This window comes from Podarcis muralis, chromosome 11, assembly GCF_964188315.1.
Source record: "Podarcis muralis chromosome 11, rPodMur119.hap1.1, whole genome shotgun sequence".
Classification (NCBI taxonomy): domain Eukaryota; kingdom Metazoa; phylum Chordata; class Lepidosauria; order Squamata; family Lacertidae; genus Podarcis; species Podarcis muralis.
In genome coordinates this window covers 875524-896822 of record NC_135665.1, presented here as the reverse complement: position 1 = coordinate 896822, position 21299 = coordinate 875524, and the positions used below count along the sequence as shown (strand labels likewise).

Below are 21299 nucleotides of genomic sequence, written 5' to 3'. Positions count from 1 at the left end.
GCATCCCTTACCACTCTCTGGAAACCATTTGGATCCATTAAGTGCCAGGGGGCAGACCATCTGAATTGGTCCCACCTCCCTGCAGAGGGGAAGGGCCGCAGAGAAGTCCAGTTGCACCAGGAAGTGATCTGACCATGGCACTTCTTTTGTTTCGCTTTTACTTATTGTCAGATCACCCACATCCATAGAGGTAAACACCAGGTTTAAGGCATGTCCGTGACTATGAGTTGGGCCAAACTTATTCAGGGACAGCCCCATGGAGGCCATGCTTTCCACGGAGTCCCGAGCAGCCCCGTGTAAGGTTGTGTTGACGTGGATGTTAAAATCCCCCAGGACAACCAATCTACGTGTCTCCAGGAGAACATCTGCCACGACCTGAAGCAGCTCGGGCAGGGAATCCTTGGTGTAGCAGGAAGGTCAGTATACCAAAAGGAATCCTGCACTTCCCCTATTGCCCAACTTCCAGAACATGCACTCAGAAAACTGGGTCTTCCCAATAGGATGCCTGGTGCAAGCTAATGACTTCCTAAAAATCACTGCAGCCCCCCCCTCCCCACCCACATGACCTGGGTTGCTGTGCGTAAGAGAAACCTGGTGGACAAGCAGCAGCAAGAACAGGTCCATCTGCTTCACCCCACCAAGTCTCTGTTACACATGCCAGGTCAAGTCCTCCATCCACGATCAAGTAATGGATGGCAGTGGTCTTATGAATCATTGACCTTTCATTGCACAGCAGCACCTTCAGGTCATGTGTTTCTCCCTTGCTGATTCCAGTATCCATTCGCTCAAGACCAGACCTGGAGGCAGGGATAGTCCTCAAACAGCGACTAAATCTGCTTCCTTGGTAATGACATGGTCTGGTCTTAGCGTAACTCCTCCTCCTACTTGTGACCACCGAGATCAGATGTCCCAGTGCCCCCCCCCCCCGTGGAACCTGCCCCAGCCATTCTGTTGGCTGGGGCCCACTCACATCCAGCCTTGACCCCGCCCCTTAAAACAAAACACAAACTATACAACAGCTAATACAACAATAAAAAACCAAACAAAACAGTAACAATTATACTAAAATTAATCCCCAACCAGTTGTTCATCCCATCCCCAACAAAGCAAAAGGGAAGGGGGGAAATGAAAAAAAACTTTAAATGCCACAGACTGCTTAAGAACATTTTAAAACACATTAGACACTTGGAACAGGGAAGCAATCCGAAGGCAATATCATTGACTAACCTAGTATAGTTATTTTAAAATATTTCTATCCCACCTGTCCACATTTCAGCCTGTAAAGTGGTTATAAGAATAAATCACATATCCAGGATTCCTACTTGCTTAACAGAAATCGGGGGGGGGGTGTTTGGTTTGGTAATTTTGCTTCTCCTTGTGCCCTCTCCTAACCAAGGCTAGGTGGTGAGAACAAACTGGGAGAGCTGTAACCTTGAAGGGCTGATAATAATAAGCTGAAATAACTATTGTTTTGAGAACAAGCCAGGAAACTGGCTGGTATAGAAATAGTATAAAATAATTTAGAATAACCAGAAAACAGGCAGCCGCAGCTACAGCAACAAGAAGGGCATCTGTGCAGGACATACCTGATAGACCTGTCTCCCCAGAAATGGCAGACTTTTTGTTAGAATTTTTAAAAGATATGTTAAAATATCAGGAATTAATTGGCGAAATAATACGCAGGATGAATAAACTGAAAGTAAAACAAAGTGGAACTATGAGGGAAGTCCAGGGGAGTGGGGCAGGAAAAAATGGAAATATTTCATAAAGGATGTATATATAGAAAAAATAATAAAAACTATTTTTAAAAAAAGATATATTAAAATAAATGCAAAAACATTCTGAAAAGATGGTAGCGGAATTGGGAAAAAATACCAAGATGGTCACAGAGATGACCAATAAACTAGAGAATTTGACAACAACAAGAAGAAGAATATTTGGACCTCTCTGTGAAAGGTTTGGAGGCCAAATCTCAAAAAATTGAAAGTGACAACACTGATTTGAGAAAAGAGCAGGCAACAATAAGGGGGAACATGGCAGAACTCTCTGGTAGGATCAGTCTGAAGACAGTTTAGCATTTTTGGAGATGAGGCAGAAATCACAGGTATTGAGAATGAGGGGTGTGCCAGATGAGAGGGAAGAGGACCTCAAAGTTTATCTAGCCAAGGCAATTGCCAATTGGCTAGGTGAAGAACAGGATTACATTTTGGATGCAATTGACAGCTGTTTGGGGGCGAGGTCTAAATTGGTTAAGGCCAGGAAATTAGCTGGAGACTGTTTGGTGACTTTTAATTCCAAGAAGTTAAAGGACGCTATAGTCCAAAATAATTATACAAACAGACTCCAGATTGAAGGAAACCTGATTCTCATGCTGAAAGAAATTCCCGCTTGTTTGTTACAGAAACGAATTCAGTACAGATTCCTGACAGATGTTTTGAAAAGAGTCAACATACAATATAAATGGGAATTTCCAGAAGGAATTTCCTTTACATATAAAAGACAAAGACACAGATTTACCAACATAGATCAAGCACAGGACTTCTGGCGAAGACATATGAGAGATTGTGACAACCCATATACACCAACTGAACCAGAGGGAGCAACAGGAGGAATAGGAGAGGGGACAATGGGGGGAAATAGATAATTTCAATAATCAAGAAGAGAAGGAAAAAAGACTCTAGGAAAAAATGGCAGATTTAAAAGTGTGGAATTGGAACGTAAATGGTCTAAACAATAAAGCTAAAAGAAACAAAATTGAACATATAATTATAAAGCAAAATATAGATCAGAAGTCAGCAAACTTTTTCAGCAGGGGGCCAGTCCACTGTCCCTCAGACCTTGTGGGGGGCCCCGGACTATATTTTGAATAAAAAGATGAACAAATTCCTATGCTCCACAAATAACCCAGAGATGCATTTTAAATAAAAGCACACACTCTACTGATGTAAAAACACCAGGCAGGCCCCACAAATAACCCAGAGATGCTTTTTAAATAAAAGGACACATTCTACTCATGTAAAAACACAGATTCCCGGACAATCTGCGGGCCGGATTTAGAAGGCGTTTGGGCCGGATCCAGCCCCCAGGCCTTAGTTTGCCTACCCATTATATAGATGTAATATGCCTACAAGAGACCCATGTAGCAAGAAGACATAAAAGAGTTTTAATTAATAAAAAGTTAGGAATGGAATTTATAACAGCAGACAAATAAAAAAGAGGCATTTTTTTTACATTAAACAACAATCTGAGCCTTTTTAAAAAAAGATGAGGAAGGAAGAGTGATTGCAGTACAGATAGTAGTACAAGGTGGAAAAATCTTATTAAATGGAATCTATGTCCAAACTTTTTCAAAGAGGGCCAGATTTGATGAAGTGAACAAGCTGACTTTTTAGGATTGAAGTGAAGCTTTTGGGGGGGATTTTCGCCCAGTTATTGAGCTTTTTTTAGAATTGAAGTTGTTGAGCTTTGGAAACATATTTTTTGTAATATGCTGATCAAAAAATGATCTTAATAGGTGATTTAAATAGGGTGTTTTCACTTGAAATGGACAGAACAATTATAAAAAAAGAGACTAAAGAAGGGAGACTCCCAACAAGTTTGTTTTATTTGGCATACATTTGATAGATGTATGGAGAGTCAAATATCCTCTAGATAGAGAGTTCACGTTCTTCTCACATGTGTATGAAAGTAGTGCGAGAATTAATGCAATGTGGCTCTCAAAGGAATTAGAACTAAGAGTAAAAAGAAACCAGAACTATTGCCAAGAACATTATCAGACCACAATCCATGAATTTTAGAATTGCAAAATGAAAAACATTCCACTTTTAGATGGAAATTAAATGAAGATCTGCTAGACAACCAGAATATGTTAGAAAAGGCAGAAAAAGATTAGGGGACCATTTTGAGTTAAATTTAAATCAAGGAATTTTGCAGATTTATATAAGATAGGACCAGAAAAAAAGATTGAAATAGAGGAATTATTGAGAGCAAGTAAATTAACAAAACTCCCAGAAGAGACGTTAGTAATTCTAAATGCCCCCAAAACATGTTCGGAGGCATTGGAGGCATCAATTTGGCAAAAACAGGAAAAATGCCAGGACCAGATGGATTGACAGCTAAATACAGTGGTATCTCTGGTTGCAAATGGGATCCGTTCTGGAGGCCCGTTCACAACCTGAAAAGAACGCAACCTGTGTCTGCGCGTCTGCACATGTGTGGGTCGCGATTTGCCGCTTCTGAACATGTCATCATTTTGCGCATCTGCTCATGTGCAAGCGGCGAAACCCCGAAGTAACCCTTTCCGGTACTTCCGGGTCGCTGCAGGACGCAACCTGAAAACGCGCAACCTGAAGCAAATGTAACATGAGGTATGACTGTATTATAAAAAATTATACAAACAATTATTAGCACCATTACAAGTGACAATGAATGAAATTTCAAAGTTTGGGGAGGTGCCGGACACGTGGAGAGAGACTTACATAACTTTAATACATAACAAGAGACAGATCTGACATCAATAAAAAATTATAGGCCAATTTCGCTATTAAATAATGATTATAAACTGTTTGCTAATATTCTGGCCAACAGGATGAAAACAACATTAAAGGGAATTATACATCATGATTGGAGCAGGAACTGGCAAGCCACTCCAGTATCCCTGCCAAGAAAACTCCATGGACAAAGACAACAGGCATATAAAAGTTATGACGCTGGAAGATGAGCCCCTCAGGTCGGAAGGTGTCCAACATGCTACTGGGGAAGAGCGGAGGACAAGTACAAGTAGATCCAGAGCTGATGAAGCGGCGGGGCCAAAGCGGAAAGGACGCTCAGTTGCAGATATGCATGGAAGCGAAAGGAAAGTCCAATGCTGTAAAGAAAAATATTGCATAGGAACCTGGAATGTAAGAACCATGAACCTAGGTAAGTTGGATGTGGTAAAAAATGAGATGGCAAGAATAAATATTGACATCTTGGGCATCAGTGAACTAAAATGGACGGGAATGGGCGAATTCAGTTCGGATGACTATCATATCTACTACTGTGGACAAGAAACCCGTAAAAGAAATGGAGTGGCCCTCATAGTCAACAAAAGAGTGGTGAAAGCTGTACTGGGATGCAATCTCAAAAATGATAGAATGATCTCGATACGAATCCAAGGCAGACCTTTTAACATCACAGTAATCCAAGTTTATGCACCAACTACTGGTGCCGAAGAAACTGAAATTGACCAATTCTATGAAGACTTACAAGACCTTATAGAAGTGACACCAAAGAAGGATGTTCTGCTCATAATAGGGGATTGGAATGCTAAAGTAGGGAGTCAAGAGATAAAAGGAACAACTGGCAAGTTTGGCCTTGGAGTTCAAAACAAAGCAGGGCAAAGGCTAATAGAGTTCTGTCAAGAGAACAAGCTGGTCATCACAAACACTCTTTTTCAACAACACAAGAGACGACTCTACACATGGACATCACCAGATGGGCAGTATCGAAATCAGATTGATTATATTCTCTGCAGCCAAAGATGGAGAAGCTCTATACAGTCAGCAAAAACAAGACCTGGAGCTGACTGTGGCTCAGATCATCAGCTTCTTATAGCAAAATTCAAGCTTAAACTGAAGAAAGTAGGAAAAACCACTGGGCCGGTAAGATACAATCTAAGTCAAATCCCTTATGAATACACAGTGGAAGTGAGGAACAGGTTTAAGGATTTAGATTTGGTGGACAGAGTGCCTGAAGAACTATGGATGGAGGCTCGTAACATTATACAAGAGGCAGCAACTAAAACCATCCCAATGAAAAGGAAATGCAAGAAAGCAAAGTGGCTGTCCAACGAGGCCTTACAAATAGCGGGGGAGAGAAGGCTAGCAAAATGCGAGGGAGATAGTGAAAGATACAGGAAATTGAATGCAGATTTCCAAAAAATAGCAAGGAGAGACAAGAAGGCCTTCTTAAACGAGCAATGCAAAGAAATAGAGGAAAACAATAGAATGGGAAAAACCAGAGATCTGTTCAAGAAAATTGGAGATATGAAAGGAACATTTTGTACAAAGATTTCCATAATAAAACACAAAAGTGGAAAGGACCTAACAGAAGCAGAAGACATCAAGAAGAGGTGGCAAGAATACACAGAGGAACTATACCAGAAAGAAATTGATGTCTCGTATACCCCAGGTAGTGTGGTTGCTGACCTTGAGCCAGACATCCTGGAAAGTGAAGTCAAATGGGCTTTAGAAAGCATCGCTAATAACAAGGCCAGTGGAAGTGATGATATTCCAGCTGAATTATTTAAAATTTTAAAAGATGATGCTGTTAAGGTGCTACACTCAATATGCCAGCAAATTTGGAAAACTCAGCAGTGGCCAGAGGATTGGAGAAGATCAGTCTACATCCCAATCCCAAAGAAGGGAAGTGCCAAAGAATGCTCCAACTACCGCACAATTGCACTCATTTCACACGCTAGCAAGGTTATGCTTAAAATTCTACAAGGCAGGCTTAAGCAGTATGTGGACCGAGAACTCCCAGAAGTGCAAGCTGGATTTAGAAGAGGCAGAGGAACCAGAGACCAAATTGCAAACATGCGCTGGATTATGGAGAAAGCTAGAGAGTTCCAGAAGGACATCTACTTCTGCTTCATTGACTATGCAAAAGCCTTTGACTGTGTCGACCACAGCAAACTATGGCAAGTTCGTAAAGAAATGGGAGTGCCTGATCACCTCATCTGTCTCCTGAGAAATCTCTATGTGGGACAAGAAGCTACAGTTAGAACTGGATATGGAACAACTGATTGGTTCAAAATTGGGAAAGGAGTACGACAAGGCTGTATATTGTCCCCCTGCTTATTTAACTTATATGCAGAATTCTTCATGCGAAAGGCTGGGCTGGATGAATCCCAAGCCGGAATTAAGATCGCCGGAAGAAATATCAACAACCTCAGATATGCAGATGACACAACCTTGATGGCAGAAAGTGAGGAGGAATTAAAGAACCTTTTAATGAGGGTGAAAGAGGAGAGCGCAAAATATGGTCTGAAGCTCAACATCAAAAAAACGAAGATCATGGCCACTGGTCCCATCACCTCCTGGCAAATAGAAGGGGAAGAAATGGAGGCAGTGAGAGATTTTATGTTCTTGGGCTCCATGATCACTGCAGATGGTGACAGCAGTCACAAAATTAAAAGACGCCTGCTCCTTGGGAGAAAGGCGATGGCAAATCTAGACAACATCTTAAAAAGTAGAGACATCACCTTACCAACAAAGGTCCGTATAGTTAAAGCCATGGTTTTCCCAGTAGTGATATATGGAAGTGAGAGCTGGACCATAAAGAAGGCTGATCGCCGAAGAATTGATGCTTTTGAATTATGGTGCTGGAGGAGACTCTTGAGAGTCCCATGGACTGCAAGAAGATAAAATGCATCCATTCTTAAGGAAATCAGACCTGAGTGCTCACTGGAAGGACAGATCGTGAAGTTGAGGCTCCAATACTTTGGCCACCTCATGAGAAGAGGAGACTCCCTGGAAAAGACCCTGATGTTGGGAAAGATGGAGGGCACAAGGAGAAGGGGACGACAGAGGATGAGATGGCTGGATAGTGTTCTCGAAGCTACAAACATGAGCCTGACCAAACTGCGGGAGGCGGTGGAAGACAGAAGTGCCTGGCGTGCTCTGGTCCATGGGGTCACGAAGAGTCGGACACGACTAAACGACTAAACAACAACAACAATACATCATGATCAGGTAGTTAAGTAAGGCCAACATGGAATGAAACTGACTGTAAGATGTAATAATGAAGCAAAATTTGGTATAAAACTGATAATAAGAGTATTAAGTTGTAAGGTTATAAAAATAAGATAATAATTACCTAAGCAGAAGTAGTAAATATTTAAAAGGTTCTTTAACTCCTCCTCACTTTCTGCCATCTAGGTTGCGTCATCTGCATATCTGAGGTTGTTGATATTTCTTCCAGCAATCTTAATTCCAGCTAGGGATTCATCCAGCCCAGCCTTTCGCATGATGAATTCTGCATATAAGTTAAATAAGCAGGGAGACAATATACAGCCTTGTCATACTTCTTTCCCAATTTTGAACCAATCAGTTGTTCCATATCCAGTTCTAACTGTAGCTTCTTGTCCCACATAGAGATTTCTCAGGAGACAGATGAGGTGATCAGGCACTCCCATTTCTTTAAGAACTTGCCATAGTTTGCTGTGGTCGACACATTCAAAAGCTTTTGCATAGTCAATGAAGCAGAAGTAGATGTCTTTCTGGAACTCTCTAGCTTTCTCCATAATCCAGCGCATGTTTGCAATTTGGTCTTTGGTTCCTCTGCCTCTTCTAAATCCAGCTTGCACTTCTGGGAGTTCTCGGTCCACATACTGCTTGAGCCTTCCTTGTAGAATTTGTTTGGATCTACAAGGCCAAACTTGCCAGTTGTTCCTTTTATCCCTTGATTCCCTACTTTAGCGTTCCAATCCCCTATAATGAGAGGAACATCCTTCTTTAGTGTCATTTCTAGAAGGTGTTGTAAGTCTTCATAGAATTGGTCAGTTTCAGTTTCTTCAGCACCAGTAGTTGGTGCATAAACCTGGATTACTGTGATGTTAAAAGGTCTGCCTTGGATTCGTATCAAGATCATTCTGTCATTTTTGAGATTGCATCCCAGTACAGCTTTCGCCACTCTTTTGTTGACTATGAGGGCCACTCCATATCTTTTATGGGATTCTTGCCCACAGTGGTAGATATGATGGTCATCTTAACTGAATTCGCCCATTCCCGTCCATTTTAGTTCACTGATGCACAGGATGTCAATATTTCATAGAAACATAGAATCATAGAGTTGGAAGAGACCACAAGGGCCATCGAGTCCAACCCCCTGCCAAGCACTCCTGACATATGGTTGTCAAGCCTCTGCTTAAAGACCTCCAAAGACGGAGACTCCACCACACTCCTTGGCAGCAAATTCCACTGTCGAACAGCTCTTACTGTCAGGAAGTTCTTCCTAATGTTTAGGTGGAATCTTCTTTCTTGTAGTTTGGATCCATTGCTCCGTGTCCGCTTCTCTGGAGCAGCAGAAAACAACCTTACTCCCTCCTCTATGTGACATCCTTTTATATATTTGAACATGGCTATCATATCACCCCTTAACCTCCTCTTCTCCATGTGGAGTTTGGAACTTAACAGGTTAAGTTGTTCCCATGATGCCACAACATTCTGACGTCAGCTTTCGAAGCTGGGAGGAGTTTGGGAGGAGTTTGTTGCCATTCCTCTCTGTGCTGTGAGGGGAAAGGACGCAGTTTGTCATGGCTGCAAGTAGTCCTGGATTTTCCGGAGAATTGTTGGAATAAACAACTGTAAATAGACAAACCTGTACTCTGTATGTTTGTCAAAGGACGTGATAGCTTTCCCGCTGTGTTAACTCTGCTACGGCGTGACTGGAGCGGCAGAAGGAGCAGAGGCACTCAGAGGAAGTGTGCCGGACCTGCCGGAGCTAATTGGGGATCGTAAATCCAATTAGCGGGGTCATGCGTAATCAATCAACTTGACAGGTTATGGGTAACCTTAATCACCGATCGTAAAGCTATCACTGCAGACTGCCGGGACGCTTTCAAGTTTGCGGTTCAGAGCAAAGGAGCTGGGGCAGGAGGTGGTGAGATTTTTGCCTGTTGCTAAGAGAGCTGCGGAGCTGAGAGCTGAGAGCAGCAAGGAATCGTTTCTCCACGGACGGGTGCCGGATAAGCTGGTGAGTGAGCTTGGGGCCCCTTGGGAGAACGGAAGAAGATGGCGGACGGCCATGATTCATTCTCCGTGCCTTTCGAAAAATTAAACGGCCAGAATTGGGCGGAATGGAGTCGAAAGCTGAAGGCCTGGCTGGTAGCCAAGGGTCTGTGGGAGGCGGTCCTAGGGCCTCCACTGCCTCCACCAGCCGCCGGAGCTTCGGCTGCAGACATTGCAAATGCGCATCCTTCGCAGAGAAAAAATCAGAAAGCCCTGGGAGCTATAGTGCTCAGTTTGGAGGGCTCACAGTTGCCCCTTGTGGAGGGTTTGGACTCTGCGCATGAAGCTTATACTGCTTTGGAAAGGGAGAGCAAGTCTGGCGCAAGCAGCTCCACCGGAAGCAAGGGGGGGGGCCAGGCCAGATGAGAGCTCTGTTCAGGCTTTTTCCACTCGTCGGTGCTATGTGTGTGGATCCAACAGCCATTTCAAAAGAGGCTGCCCACAGAGAGCGAGGGCAGCTGCACAGGAAGGCTTCAAGGACACCTTCCATGGGAATCAGTCGGGTTTCCATGGTAACCAGTCTGGAAGAGGAGGCCAGCGTGGGAACGCAAGAGAAGGACGTGGAAAACAACGTGAGGAGGCTTATCAACTCACAGCCAGTCTGGCTTTGTTTGAGGACAGCTGTGAGACAGGCTCAGAGCTTTGTTTTGTAATAGACTCTGCAGCGAACTGCAATTTGATTCCAGAGACCCCTGCTGTCGAGATGTGGAATTGCAAGGCGATTCCGGCTGGGAAAACTGTACTCTTTGCAAATGGGCAGAAAAAGAATGTAACTAATGTTGTGAATGTGCATGTGTTTGCTTTACAGGAGACGTTGGAGTTTTGTACCGTTCCTGGGATGCACCACTGTCTTTTATCTGTGCCTTATTTGTTGAAAAAGGGGTTTAAGGTTTGTTTCGAAGATGCTGTCTGCACAATCTCCAAAGGAGGGAGGATATTTGCCAAGGTTAAAAAGGGGCAGAATGATCTCTTTATTCTTAAATCACCTCTGGAGGGTGAGGGGAAGGTTGGGAAAGCACAGGCTCTACGTGCTGAAATCAACAATCATGTGACATGTGCGCATGCGTGGCATGCAAGAACAGCTCATGGTTCTCTAGAAGAACTACAGGTGCTGCCTGAGGTTTCCAAAGGTTGTGAAATTACAGAATGTGGATGTGCTGTAAATTGTGAAACTTGCAAACTGGCAAAGGTAAAAGGATGCAGTTATCCAAAAGTGGAGAGGGTAACCACAAAACCTTTTGAACTGGTCCACATAGATTTGTGGGGTCCTGTAAGGGAAGCGAGTCTGGGAGGTGCAAGGTTTCTGCTGACGGTGCAGGATAATTTTACGCAGAACACCTGGACCCATGGTCTCAAATCCAAGGATGATGCAGCACAGCTGATCAAAGGATGGATTGAGGAGGTGGAACAAAGGTTTTCCACCAGAGTGCAAGCAGTCACCAGTGACAGAGGAGCTCAGTATACAGGGTCTGCTTTGCAGAAATTCTTTCACAAGAAAGGGATACGTCACACAGTGACTTCACCCAATCAGAGGGGGGTGGCAGAGCTGAGAAGTGAGGCTCTGGTTAAGGCTGCACAGGTGATGCTGGCAGATTCTGAGTTACCTCCAAGGTTTTGGCTGGAGGCAATCAAGTATGTGGGCTTCACCTGGAATCGTACCTACAATTCACTAGTAGGTGACACACCCTTTGGGTTGTTGCATGGCAGGAAACCCCAGATTCATTTTCTGCGTATGTTTGGTGCAAGTGCATCTGTGCCGGTACCTACTGCTTTGCAGGGGCCAGATGGATCCAAGTTCCGGAAAATGATCTTCTGCGGGTATGAGCCAGAAGCACGTGCATGGAGGTTTGCATATCCATCAGGTGATCAGAGTAAGGTGCTGATCAGTAAACACGCTGAGTTCTATGAGCAGGATAAAAGGTCAAAAACTGCTGTCATGCGTGATGTGCTCTCAGAATGTCTATCTGATTCTGAGGAGGAAAGGGAGGCAGAGGCTGATCCCGGTGATGAGGACCAGGTCCAAGATCAGGGTTCAGAATCGGATGATGACGATCAGGTCGCTGACCAAAGTCAGGAGCAGGAGGAGGTATCTGTAGCTTCTCCACAAGATGTTAAGAGAACACCCAAAAGCGGGCCCAGTTCTCCTGTGAGTGTAATGGAGAGGATTCGAAAACGCTTTAAGTCAGAGGGGGAATCCCGTGATGCTGAGGACACATTTTCTGGTGGCGGTGAGTCAGAGGTAACATCTGAGTTTGTGCCCAGAAGGTCCAGTCGCACAACAAAGGGTATTCCACCTGAAAGGTATCAGGCCACAAGTGCGTGGGTATGTTTCGCACAGTGTGATTCTGGGAGTGTTGAAGGGGTTCAACAGGTGCCGGGGAAAGATGCCGGAAAGAGGCACAAGGCAAAGGGAAAGGTGTTGAACTCAAAAAGGTCTTGTCAGAATGTGCGGCAAGGGGGGGTGTGGAGTTTGGAACTTAACAGGTTAAGTTGTTCCCATGATGCCACAACATTCTGACGTCAGCTTTCGAAGCTGGGAGGAGTTTGGGAGGAGTTTGTTGCCATTCCTCTCTGTGCTGTGAGGGGAAAGGACGCAGTTTGTCATGGCTGCAAGTAGTCCTGGATTTTCCGGAGAATTGTTGGAATAAACAACTGTAAATAGACAAACCTGTACTCTGTATGTTTGTCAAAGGACGTGATAGCTTTCCCGCTGTGTTAACTCTGCTACGGCATGACTGGAGCGGCAGAAGGAGCAGAGGCGCTCAGAGAAAGTGTGCCAGACCTGCCGGAGCTAATTGGGGATCGTAAATCCAATTAGCGGGGTCATGCGTAATCAATCAACTTGACACTCCAGGCTAAACATGCCCAGCTCCCTTAGCCGTTCCTCATAAGGTATCGTTTCCAGGCCTTTGACCATTTTGGTTGCCCTCCTCTGGACACGTTCCAGTAGGTCAGTGTCCTTCTTGAACTGTGGTGCCCAGAACTGGACACAGTACTCCAGGTGAGGTCTGACCAGAGCAGAATACAGTGGCACTGTTACTTCCCTTGATCTAGATGCTATACTCCTATTGATGCAGCCCTGTGATGGCCTGGGATTCCGATTCTGAGAGCGAACCGGAGGAATCCCAGCCGGCACAGGAGTCCCCGCCTCCAGGGCCGGCTGAACTGGGGCAAGTCCTAGATTCTGAGGAGCCTGCACCTGTGCCAGATCCTCAGGAGCAGGCACCAGGTGAATCCATTCTGGCCCCAGAGGTGCTTGGGGACTCAGTGTCTACAGTGAGCTTCCCCCGGGACCCAGTAACCCTTTGGCCTCTCCTGAACTGCAGAGGCTTAGGGCAGAGAGGCGAAGGGAACTGGTTTCTCCCAGGAGGAGTGCTCGCCTTAAGGCCAGGAGAGGCGGGGCTCCTGGGGCCTGGGACCACCCCTGGCCTTAGAGAAGATAAAGGCCAGTCAGCCCGGTCCCAGGGTGCGGGAGCAACGTCGTTATTGAAGAGCTGTTTCGGCCAGCATCCAGTCCTGTTCCTCCAGTGTTCCTGTTCCCCGCCCGGCTTCCTGCTTCTGACCTTCCAGTGTTCCTGTTCCCCGCCCGGCTCCCTGCTTCTGATCTTCGAGTGTTCCTGTCCCCGCCCGGCTCCCTGTTTCGGACCTCGCCTTGCACCTTGTGGACTATTACCAGGCTAGTGACTCAGGACTGAACTTTGACTACGATAACAGTAACCTTCCCCCGGGACCAGCACAAGCCCAGAATTGCATTGGCTTTTTTAGCTGCCGCGTCACACTGTTGGCTCATGTCAAGTTTGTGGTCAACCAAGACTCCTAGATCCTTTTCACATGTACTGCTCTCAAGCCAGGTGTCCCCCATCTTGTATTTGTGCCTCTCATTTTTTTTGCCCAAGTGCAATACTTTACATTTCTCCCTGTTAAAGTTCATCTTGTTTGTTTTGGCCCCAGTTCTCTAATCTGTCAAGGTCGTTTTGAAGTGTGATCCTGTCCTCTGGGGTGTTAGCCACCCCTCCCAGTTTGGTGTCATCTGCAAATTTGATCAGGATGCCTTTGAGTCCATCATCCAAGTCGTTGATAAAGATGTTGAATAAGACCGGGCCCAAGACAGAACCCTGTGGCACCCCACTAGTCACTCTTCTCCAGGATGAAGAGGAACCATTGATGAGCACCCTTTGGGTTCGGTCAGTCAGCCAGTTACAAATCCACTGAGTGGTAGCATAGTCCAGACCGCATTTTACCAGCTTCTTTACAAGAATATCATGGGGCACCTTGTCGAATGCCTTGCTGAAATCAAGGTAGGCTACATCCACTGCGTTCCCTTCATCTACCAGGCTTGTAATTCTGTCAAAAAACGAGATCAGGTTAGTCTGACATGACATATTTTTCAGAAATCCATGCTGACTATTGGTGATCACAGCATTCCTTTCTAGGTGCTCACAGACTGTTTGCTTAATGATCTGCTCCAGAATCTTCCCTGGTATTGATGTCAGACTGACTGGGCGATAATTATTTGGGTCCTCTCTTTTCCCCTTTTTGAAAATAGGGACAACATTTGCCCTCCTCCAGTCTGCCGGGACTTCGCCTGTTCTCCAGGAATTCTCAAAGATGACTGCCAGTGGTTCTGAAATCACACCTGCCAGTTCTTTTAATACTCTTGGATGCAGTTCATCTGGCCCTGGAGACTTGAATACATCTAGACTAGCCAAGTATTCTTGTACTATCTCCTTAGTTATTCTGGGCTGTGTTTCCTCTGCTGAATCATTTGCTCCAAATTCTTCAGGTCGGGCATTGTTTTCTTTATCGGAGAAGACTGAGGCAAAGAAGGCATTGAGGAGTTCAGCGCTTTCTGTGTCCCCTGTTTGCATTTTACCATCTTCTCTTCTGAGTGACCCCACTGTTTCTTTGTTCTTCCTTTTGCTACGGACATACCCATAAAAGCCTTTTTTGTTGCTTTTAACCTCTCTAGCAAGCCTGAGTTCATTCTGTGCTTTAGCTTTTCTGACTTTGTGTCTACATGTGCTGGCTATTTGTTTGAACTCCTCTTTGGTGGTTACCCCCCTTTTCCATTTTTTGTACACATCTTTTTTTAATCTTAATTCAGTTAAAAGTTCTTTAGATAGCCACCCTGGCTTCTTTAGGCACCTTCCATGTTTCCGTCTCATTGGTATTGCCTGAAGTTGTGCTTTTACTATCTCCCTCTTAACAAACTCCCAGCCATCATCAACTCCCTTTCCTTTTAGTATTACTGTCCATGGGATCTCACCCAGCACTTCCCTAAGTTTTATGAAGTCAGCTTTCTTAAAGTCAAGAAATTGAGTCCTAGTATGCTTGGCTGCTCCTTTCCGCTGTATAGTAAACTTCAGAAGAGCATGATCACTCGCGCCTAATGATCCTTCCACTTCTACCCACTAACCAGGTCATCAACATTGGTTAGGACCAGATCTAAAATGGCTGTTCTTCTTGTTGCTTCTCCCACTTTCTGGACAATGAAGTTGTCTGCAAGTCCAGTGAGGAATCTGTTTGACCTTATGCTCTTGGCTGAGTTTGACATCCAACAAATATCCGGGTAATTGAAGTCCCCCATTACTACTATCTCTCTTCCTTTTGCATGCTTGGCCATCTGTTCCAGGAAGGCATCATCTATGTCCTCCGTTTGGCTTGGGGATCTATAGTAAACTCCCACAATGAGGTCTCTGTTATTCTTCTCTCCCTTAATTTTGACCCAAATGCTCTCACTTTGGCTTTGAGGTTCTAAATCTTGGATCTCTTCACAGGTATACACATCCCTGACATATAACGCCACTCCTCCTCCTTTCTTGTCTGGTCTGTTTCTCTGGAATAGATTGTATCCCTCCATTATTACATTCCAATCGTGGGACTTATCCCACCAGGTTTCAGTGATGCCTATTATGTCATATTTAGTTTGCTGTACCAAGAGCTCAAGCTCATCTTGTTTATTTCCCATGCTTTGCGCATTAGTGTACAGACATTGAAGTCCATTCATCATTCCCCCGTGTCTCTTATTTAAGGATTTTTTCCTCCCACCACTAGGTCTGCTGCTGTTTGCTCCATTCGGTCTATGACATTTGGATGATCATCTTCATCAATTGATAGACTCCTACCTTCAGGAGCACTGTCTCCCTCCCCCACATTAGTCAGTTTAAAGCCCTCCTGATTAGGTTTCTGAGATTTTTTGCAAAAACATTCCTCCCAACCGTTGTGAGGTGCAGCCCATCGCTTGCCAGAAGTCCATCTTCCAGAAATTGCAGTCCATGATCTAAGAATCCAAACCGTTCCTGTTTACACCATTTGCGAAGCCAGTTGTTCACTTCCACTATTTTTCCCTCTCTCCCTGGGCCATGTCGTTCAACTGGGAGGACTGGGAGGATTTATCCTTGCCATCTCATTTTTGACCACATCCAACTTACCCAGGTTCATGGTTCTTACATTCCAGGTTCCTATGCAATATTTTTCTTTACAGCATTGGACTTTCCTTTCATGGATCCCCTTCATGGATCACTGCCTTGCCGTGGCGAAGGGGCTTGAAGAACTCAGAGAAGCTATGAACTACGCCGAGCAGGGCACACAAGATGAACAGGTCATAGTGGAGAGTTTTGACCAAACGTGATCCACCTGGAGGAGGAACCGGCAAGCCACTCCAGTATCCCTGCCAAGAAAACTCCATGGACAAAGACAACAGGCATATAAAAGTTATGACGCTGGAAGATGAGCCCCTCAGGTCGGAAGGCGTCCAACATGCTACTGGGGAAGAGCGGAGGGCAAGTACTAGTAGATCCAGAGCTGATGAAGCGGCTGGGCCAAAGGCAGTGATCCATGAAGGGGATTAAATTAAAGAACCTTTTAATGAGGGTGAAAGAGAAGAGTGCAAAATATGGTCTGAAGCTCAACATCAAAAAACAAAGATCATGGCCACTGGGCCCATCACCTCCTGGCAAATAGAAGGGGAAGAAATGGAGGTAGTGAGAGATTTTACTTTCTTGGGCTCCATGATCACTGCAGATGGTGACAGCAGCCACGAAATTAAAAGACGCCTCCTTCTTGGGAGAAAAGCAATGACAAACCTAGACAGCATCTTAAAAAGCAGAGACATCAGCTTGCCAACAAAGGTCCGTATAGTTAAAGCTATGGTTTTCCCAGTAGTCATGTATGGAAGTGAGAGCTGGACCATCAAGAAGGCTGATCGCCGAAGAATTGATGCTTTTGAATTATGGTGCTGGAGGAGACTCTTGAGAGTCCCATGGACTGCAAGAAGATCCAACCTCTCCATTCTGAAGGAAATCAGCCCTGAGTGCTCACTGGAAGGACAGATCCTGAAGCTGAAGCTCCAATACTTTGGCCACCTCATGAAAAGAGAAGACTCCCTGGGAAGGACCCTGATGTTGGGAAAGGTGGAGGGCACAAGGAGAAGGGGACGACAGGAGGACGAGATGGTTGGATAGTGTTCTCGAAGCTACCAACATGAGTTTGACCAAACTGCAGGAGGCAGTGGAAGACAGGCGTGCCTGGCGTGCTCTGGTCCATGGGGTCACGAAGAGTCGGACACGACTAAACAACAACATTGGTGGTAAAAACAAAATCCTTGCGATGGTCCATGAATCCACTAGCTGGCACTTCATACTGAACATTTCTACATTATGAATCACAGCAACCTTTTGTTTATCCCCATCTGTCATTCCAAGGCATTTTGTTCATCCCGGCATCTGCAACCACACACAGACTTTCTTGGTGGAATGTGCAGGATTAGGCTGTGAAATTGTTCCTGGTTAAAAAAAAAATCCATACTATGAGTGTTATGGGAGTTTCTCACTGGAAATAATCTGAAAATGGATTTTTATCATTTTTTTTACTGTCCTAGGTGGACCAGCAATCCAAGTAATTTAAAAGCCAGGTGGTTAATTTTTTTCTGTAGTAAGACAAATGTGTGCAGTTTTGTTTGTTCTTTGACTCCCACACAGTTAGCTCTAGTCTAATTTATCTTAACTGGTCCACATCACAACCCTATACATGCCTACTTCACTACAAGGTTTAGGATTGCTATCTCAGTATTTTGTCTAGAAGTGCAAAGGAATTAAACTTTTGTATATGCTGTAAATCTATATTCTCTGAGCATCAGAGCCGCTGTGCAAATCAAAAAGTCAATGGATGAATGCTATACTTCAATATACTAGGTCCCATTGTGACCTGGATAGAATGGGAGGTGGGGTAATAAAATATAAGGGTGAACGGATGCAAAAAAGATATCATCCTGGAGTCATGCATAGATAGATAATACTTTATTTGGCTATAAGCCCACAAGGTAAAACCAATCAATAAATAAAATAGCATTTTACATTCTAAAATATCAACTAAAATATTTCAAGGCATAATCTCCTTCACGTTACATACAATCTCTAGATGTACCATATTGTGGCCTTGAATATAAAGATGGTGGATAGAGTTTACTAGATTTTTAATAGTCATGCAGCATTCCATGAAGTCTTTTATATGAGAGAACTGAATTCAGGAATCTGGCAACCTGTAATGTTCTATAAGAGTCAATGTCCTGGAGTAGATAAGCTAGATGTAATTCAGGTGGTTTAGCAGCAGTTTCCAAAACGATTGAACTCAGAATCCTTGATCGGGGAACAATATATAAAGGACAATTAAACAAGATATGATAAAGGGATTCTATTGATTTGTTGTCACATGCGCATAAAACAGAGGTTTTACCGTTAGAAAATCTATTACTCAGCACATTTGAGGGGAACACATTAAATCTGGCTCTAACAAAAGCGAATCTATGCGACGCAACCGATAAGGTAGACAGATATCGAGTCCACCTGTAGTAAGATTTTGTTGCAAATCAACCTCCTCCAATCTTTGTTTGATAACCTTATTTGCTGTAATTAGATCTAGATTTAGTATATCGGAAGGAGAGATTCCATAAGACAACAGTTTGGAATGGATTTTTGTTGCCCATGGGCTGGTAAATTCATCTCTCCAAAGGCACTGAATAAGATGGTAATTGGGCAATTTATGCCAAAGGGACAGCCAGTAATTAAAGGCATGTCTCCACATCAGGATCTCTAAGGAGGGGGTCTTAAGTTCTAAGCGAATAGCCGAGTTGCTTACACAGGGGGGTAGTTTCAAAAGTCATCTGAGAAAAAGATTTTGCAATGTCACCAGAGGCATAAGGTTTACAAAAGTGCCCCATAAAGGGACCGCATAGGCCATAGTTGCAACCACTTTTGCACTGTAAACTTTTAAGGCAGATGGAACATGCATAGCCCCCTCTGTAAAGAAAAAGCGTAATAGAGTGTGCATCCTGGAGTCGTTTTTATTTCCTCCGTGCTGTGTAAAATACATGTTTAAATTGCATGGCGGCTTAGGCTTTCCCTCCTGTACTGTGCTAGACTGAGTGCATAACTTGCTCACATGCCTGGATTTGTTTTCACAACCTGTGATTAATTTGTATTTATTTGTCTGTTAAATTCCCACCCTGGGCAGTTGCTCTTCCCCCACCCCCAGGCACAGAGGCGCAGCCTTTGCAACCCACGGGCGCTGCTTCGTGCTATCGGCGTTTTGCGTTTCGCACGCGCTGCTGCTGCTGCTAAATGTCCAGCCGTCCTTCCCGAACTCCGTCCCGAGGAGCCCCACATCCCGCCGCCCAATATTTTCCTTGGTTTGAAACCCGAATCTTGTTCAATGAGCGATCATCTCGAGCTTTTCCCCGCAGGCGCCGAGACTGAAGGGCGGCGAACGGAAGGCTTTGCAAAAGAGCGGCTTGTGCAAGCAGCTGACACGTTCTTGCAACGGCAGCTCGGCTGACAAGGGCGGCTCGGTCGTTTTTGCACCTTATGATGCAGGACAGTCCCAAACTGCGCCCCCGCCCCGGTCCTCGGGGAAGGCAGGACGAGAGCTCCCGGCTCACGCACGTGGAGGGAGATCTCCCAAGCGGGACCGACTTCTGAAAGGCTTTCTCAGAAGGAAACAGATTCCTCCCGAAACGAAAGAAACGTGTTCGGTGTCACTTAGAAGCCGTTAAAAAAGAGTACTGTAATAATATTATAAAATGGCGTAACGTTTTAACAAGCTGGGCAGAGCAGGTCTGGAGGCCGGTCAGCGGCCGGCCCTATGGCAGGATACATCCCATGAGGTGAGAAAGGGCAGGGAAGAAAGGTATGAAGACGACGCACCCCTCAAAATGGAAAGCCAGCACCTCAGGGGAAATGGTTCGGCTTCGTCCTCTCCCTGATGAGCTAGACTTCTTTTTGGCTTGCAGGGGTGTTTTGATCCCGGCTACGCCACATTCCCAAATGGGACGCCCCGTCCCGCCCGCCCGCCTGGGGCACCCCGGCTGCCTCCCGCCGCGGCAGAGGCGTCGCTGGCCCCTCCCTGCCCGTCGCCTGCGGATTTCAAGGAGGAAGACCGAAAAGGCGGAAGTTTCTTCTGCCCCGACGTGCCTGCCGAGGAGGCCCCGGAGCAGGGCTCGAGAAAGAGGCTTCCTCCTCGGCGGAGCGGGACCCTGCGGGGCGATCGCGGCCCGGCCCCTTGGCATGGCCACTCTGCCCAGCTCGGACAGGAGAGCCTTTGCTCTGAAAATCAACAGGTAAGGGCGCCTGGGGGCATTCCCCAAGAGCGGCTCTTGACTGGCCTCGCTGGCCGGGGAAGCTCCGGGAGAGACGCGCCCGGAGAGCAGATCTGCCGCTTGCCCCATCTGCCCACCGCCCGGGACTCCGCCGCAGAGCCGCGGTCCGCGGGCGTTCAGGGGAGGCGAAGCAGAGCGGGCGCACACGCACGCGCCGAAGGAATTTGCTTTTTGGCGGGGGGAGTTGGAATCAGTCTCCCTCATTCCAGGCTTGTTTGCGCTTGGCATTGGGTTAGAAATCTAGATGCAGCTTGTTGTTTGGTCGATTCTGAAGGAGAAAGCCTCACCTCCTGGGAGGAAAACCCTGATCATATTATTATTTGCACAGAGAGGTGGTAATAAGTTGATAGAAGGTTTTCATAGCTCTGAGAAATAGGAAGTGTTAAAAACTTGGTCAGAACTTGTTCTCAGCATGGTTCTAAACTGCAGCAGTGGCGTAGCGTGGGTTGTCAGCACCCGGGGCAAGGCAAGTAATTTGCACCCCCTAACCCGTGGATTTTAGCACTCGAGTGCGCGTGCGCCCCCCAGATGTTGCGCCCGGTGCGGCCGGCCCCCCCCTGCACCCCCCACGCTACGCCACTGAACCGCAGTGAATATATGTTTGGCATACTTCCATTAAAAAAAATCCTGGTGAAAATACTGGGATTATGCCAATTGAGTGCAATTAAGGATGTAAGTAACTTGTGGCTTGCTGTCGATTGAATGTTTTGCTTTTTCCATACACCTTTAATAACTGTACAAGCAGAAATTCAACAGGCACTACTTTCCTAGGCATAGAAATACAGTAACGGGCAGACTCACCTGCTGAATATATGGCTCACTGCCGTCTACGGTGGGCAGCAATGAAATCTTTCTGTCCAGATACAGGAAGGGAGAGC

General features: G+C 45.5%; 1 protein-coding gene across 5 annotated transcripts in view; it reads left to right on the top strand.

The window, feature by feature from the left end:
* Positions 1–21299, top strand: part of DOCK8 (dedicator of cytokinesis 8) — a 222054-nt gene that overhangs the window by 26094 nt on the left and 174661 nt on the right. For 2 of the 5 annotated variants that reach the window (XM_077935900.1, XM_077935897.1), the window contains exon 1: positions 19027–20382. The exons of 1 other annotated variant lie outside the window; for it this stretch is intronic. In XM_077935900.1, the coding sequence (XP_077792026.1) occupies positions 19955–20382 (428 nt within the window). In that variant the 5' untranslated portion in view covers positions 19027–19954. Of the gene's footprint in view, positions 1–19024; positions 20383–21299 lie in introns of those variants that run through there. 2 more of the 5 variants (XM_077935898.1, XM_077935899.1) reach the window with 2 other exon arrangements.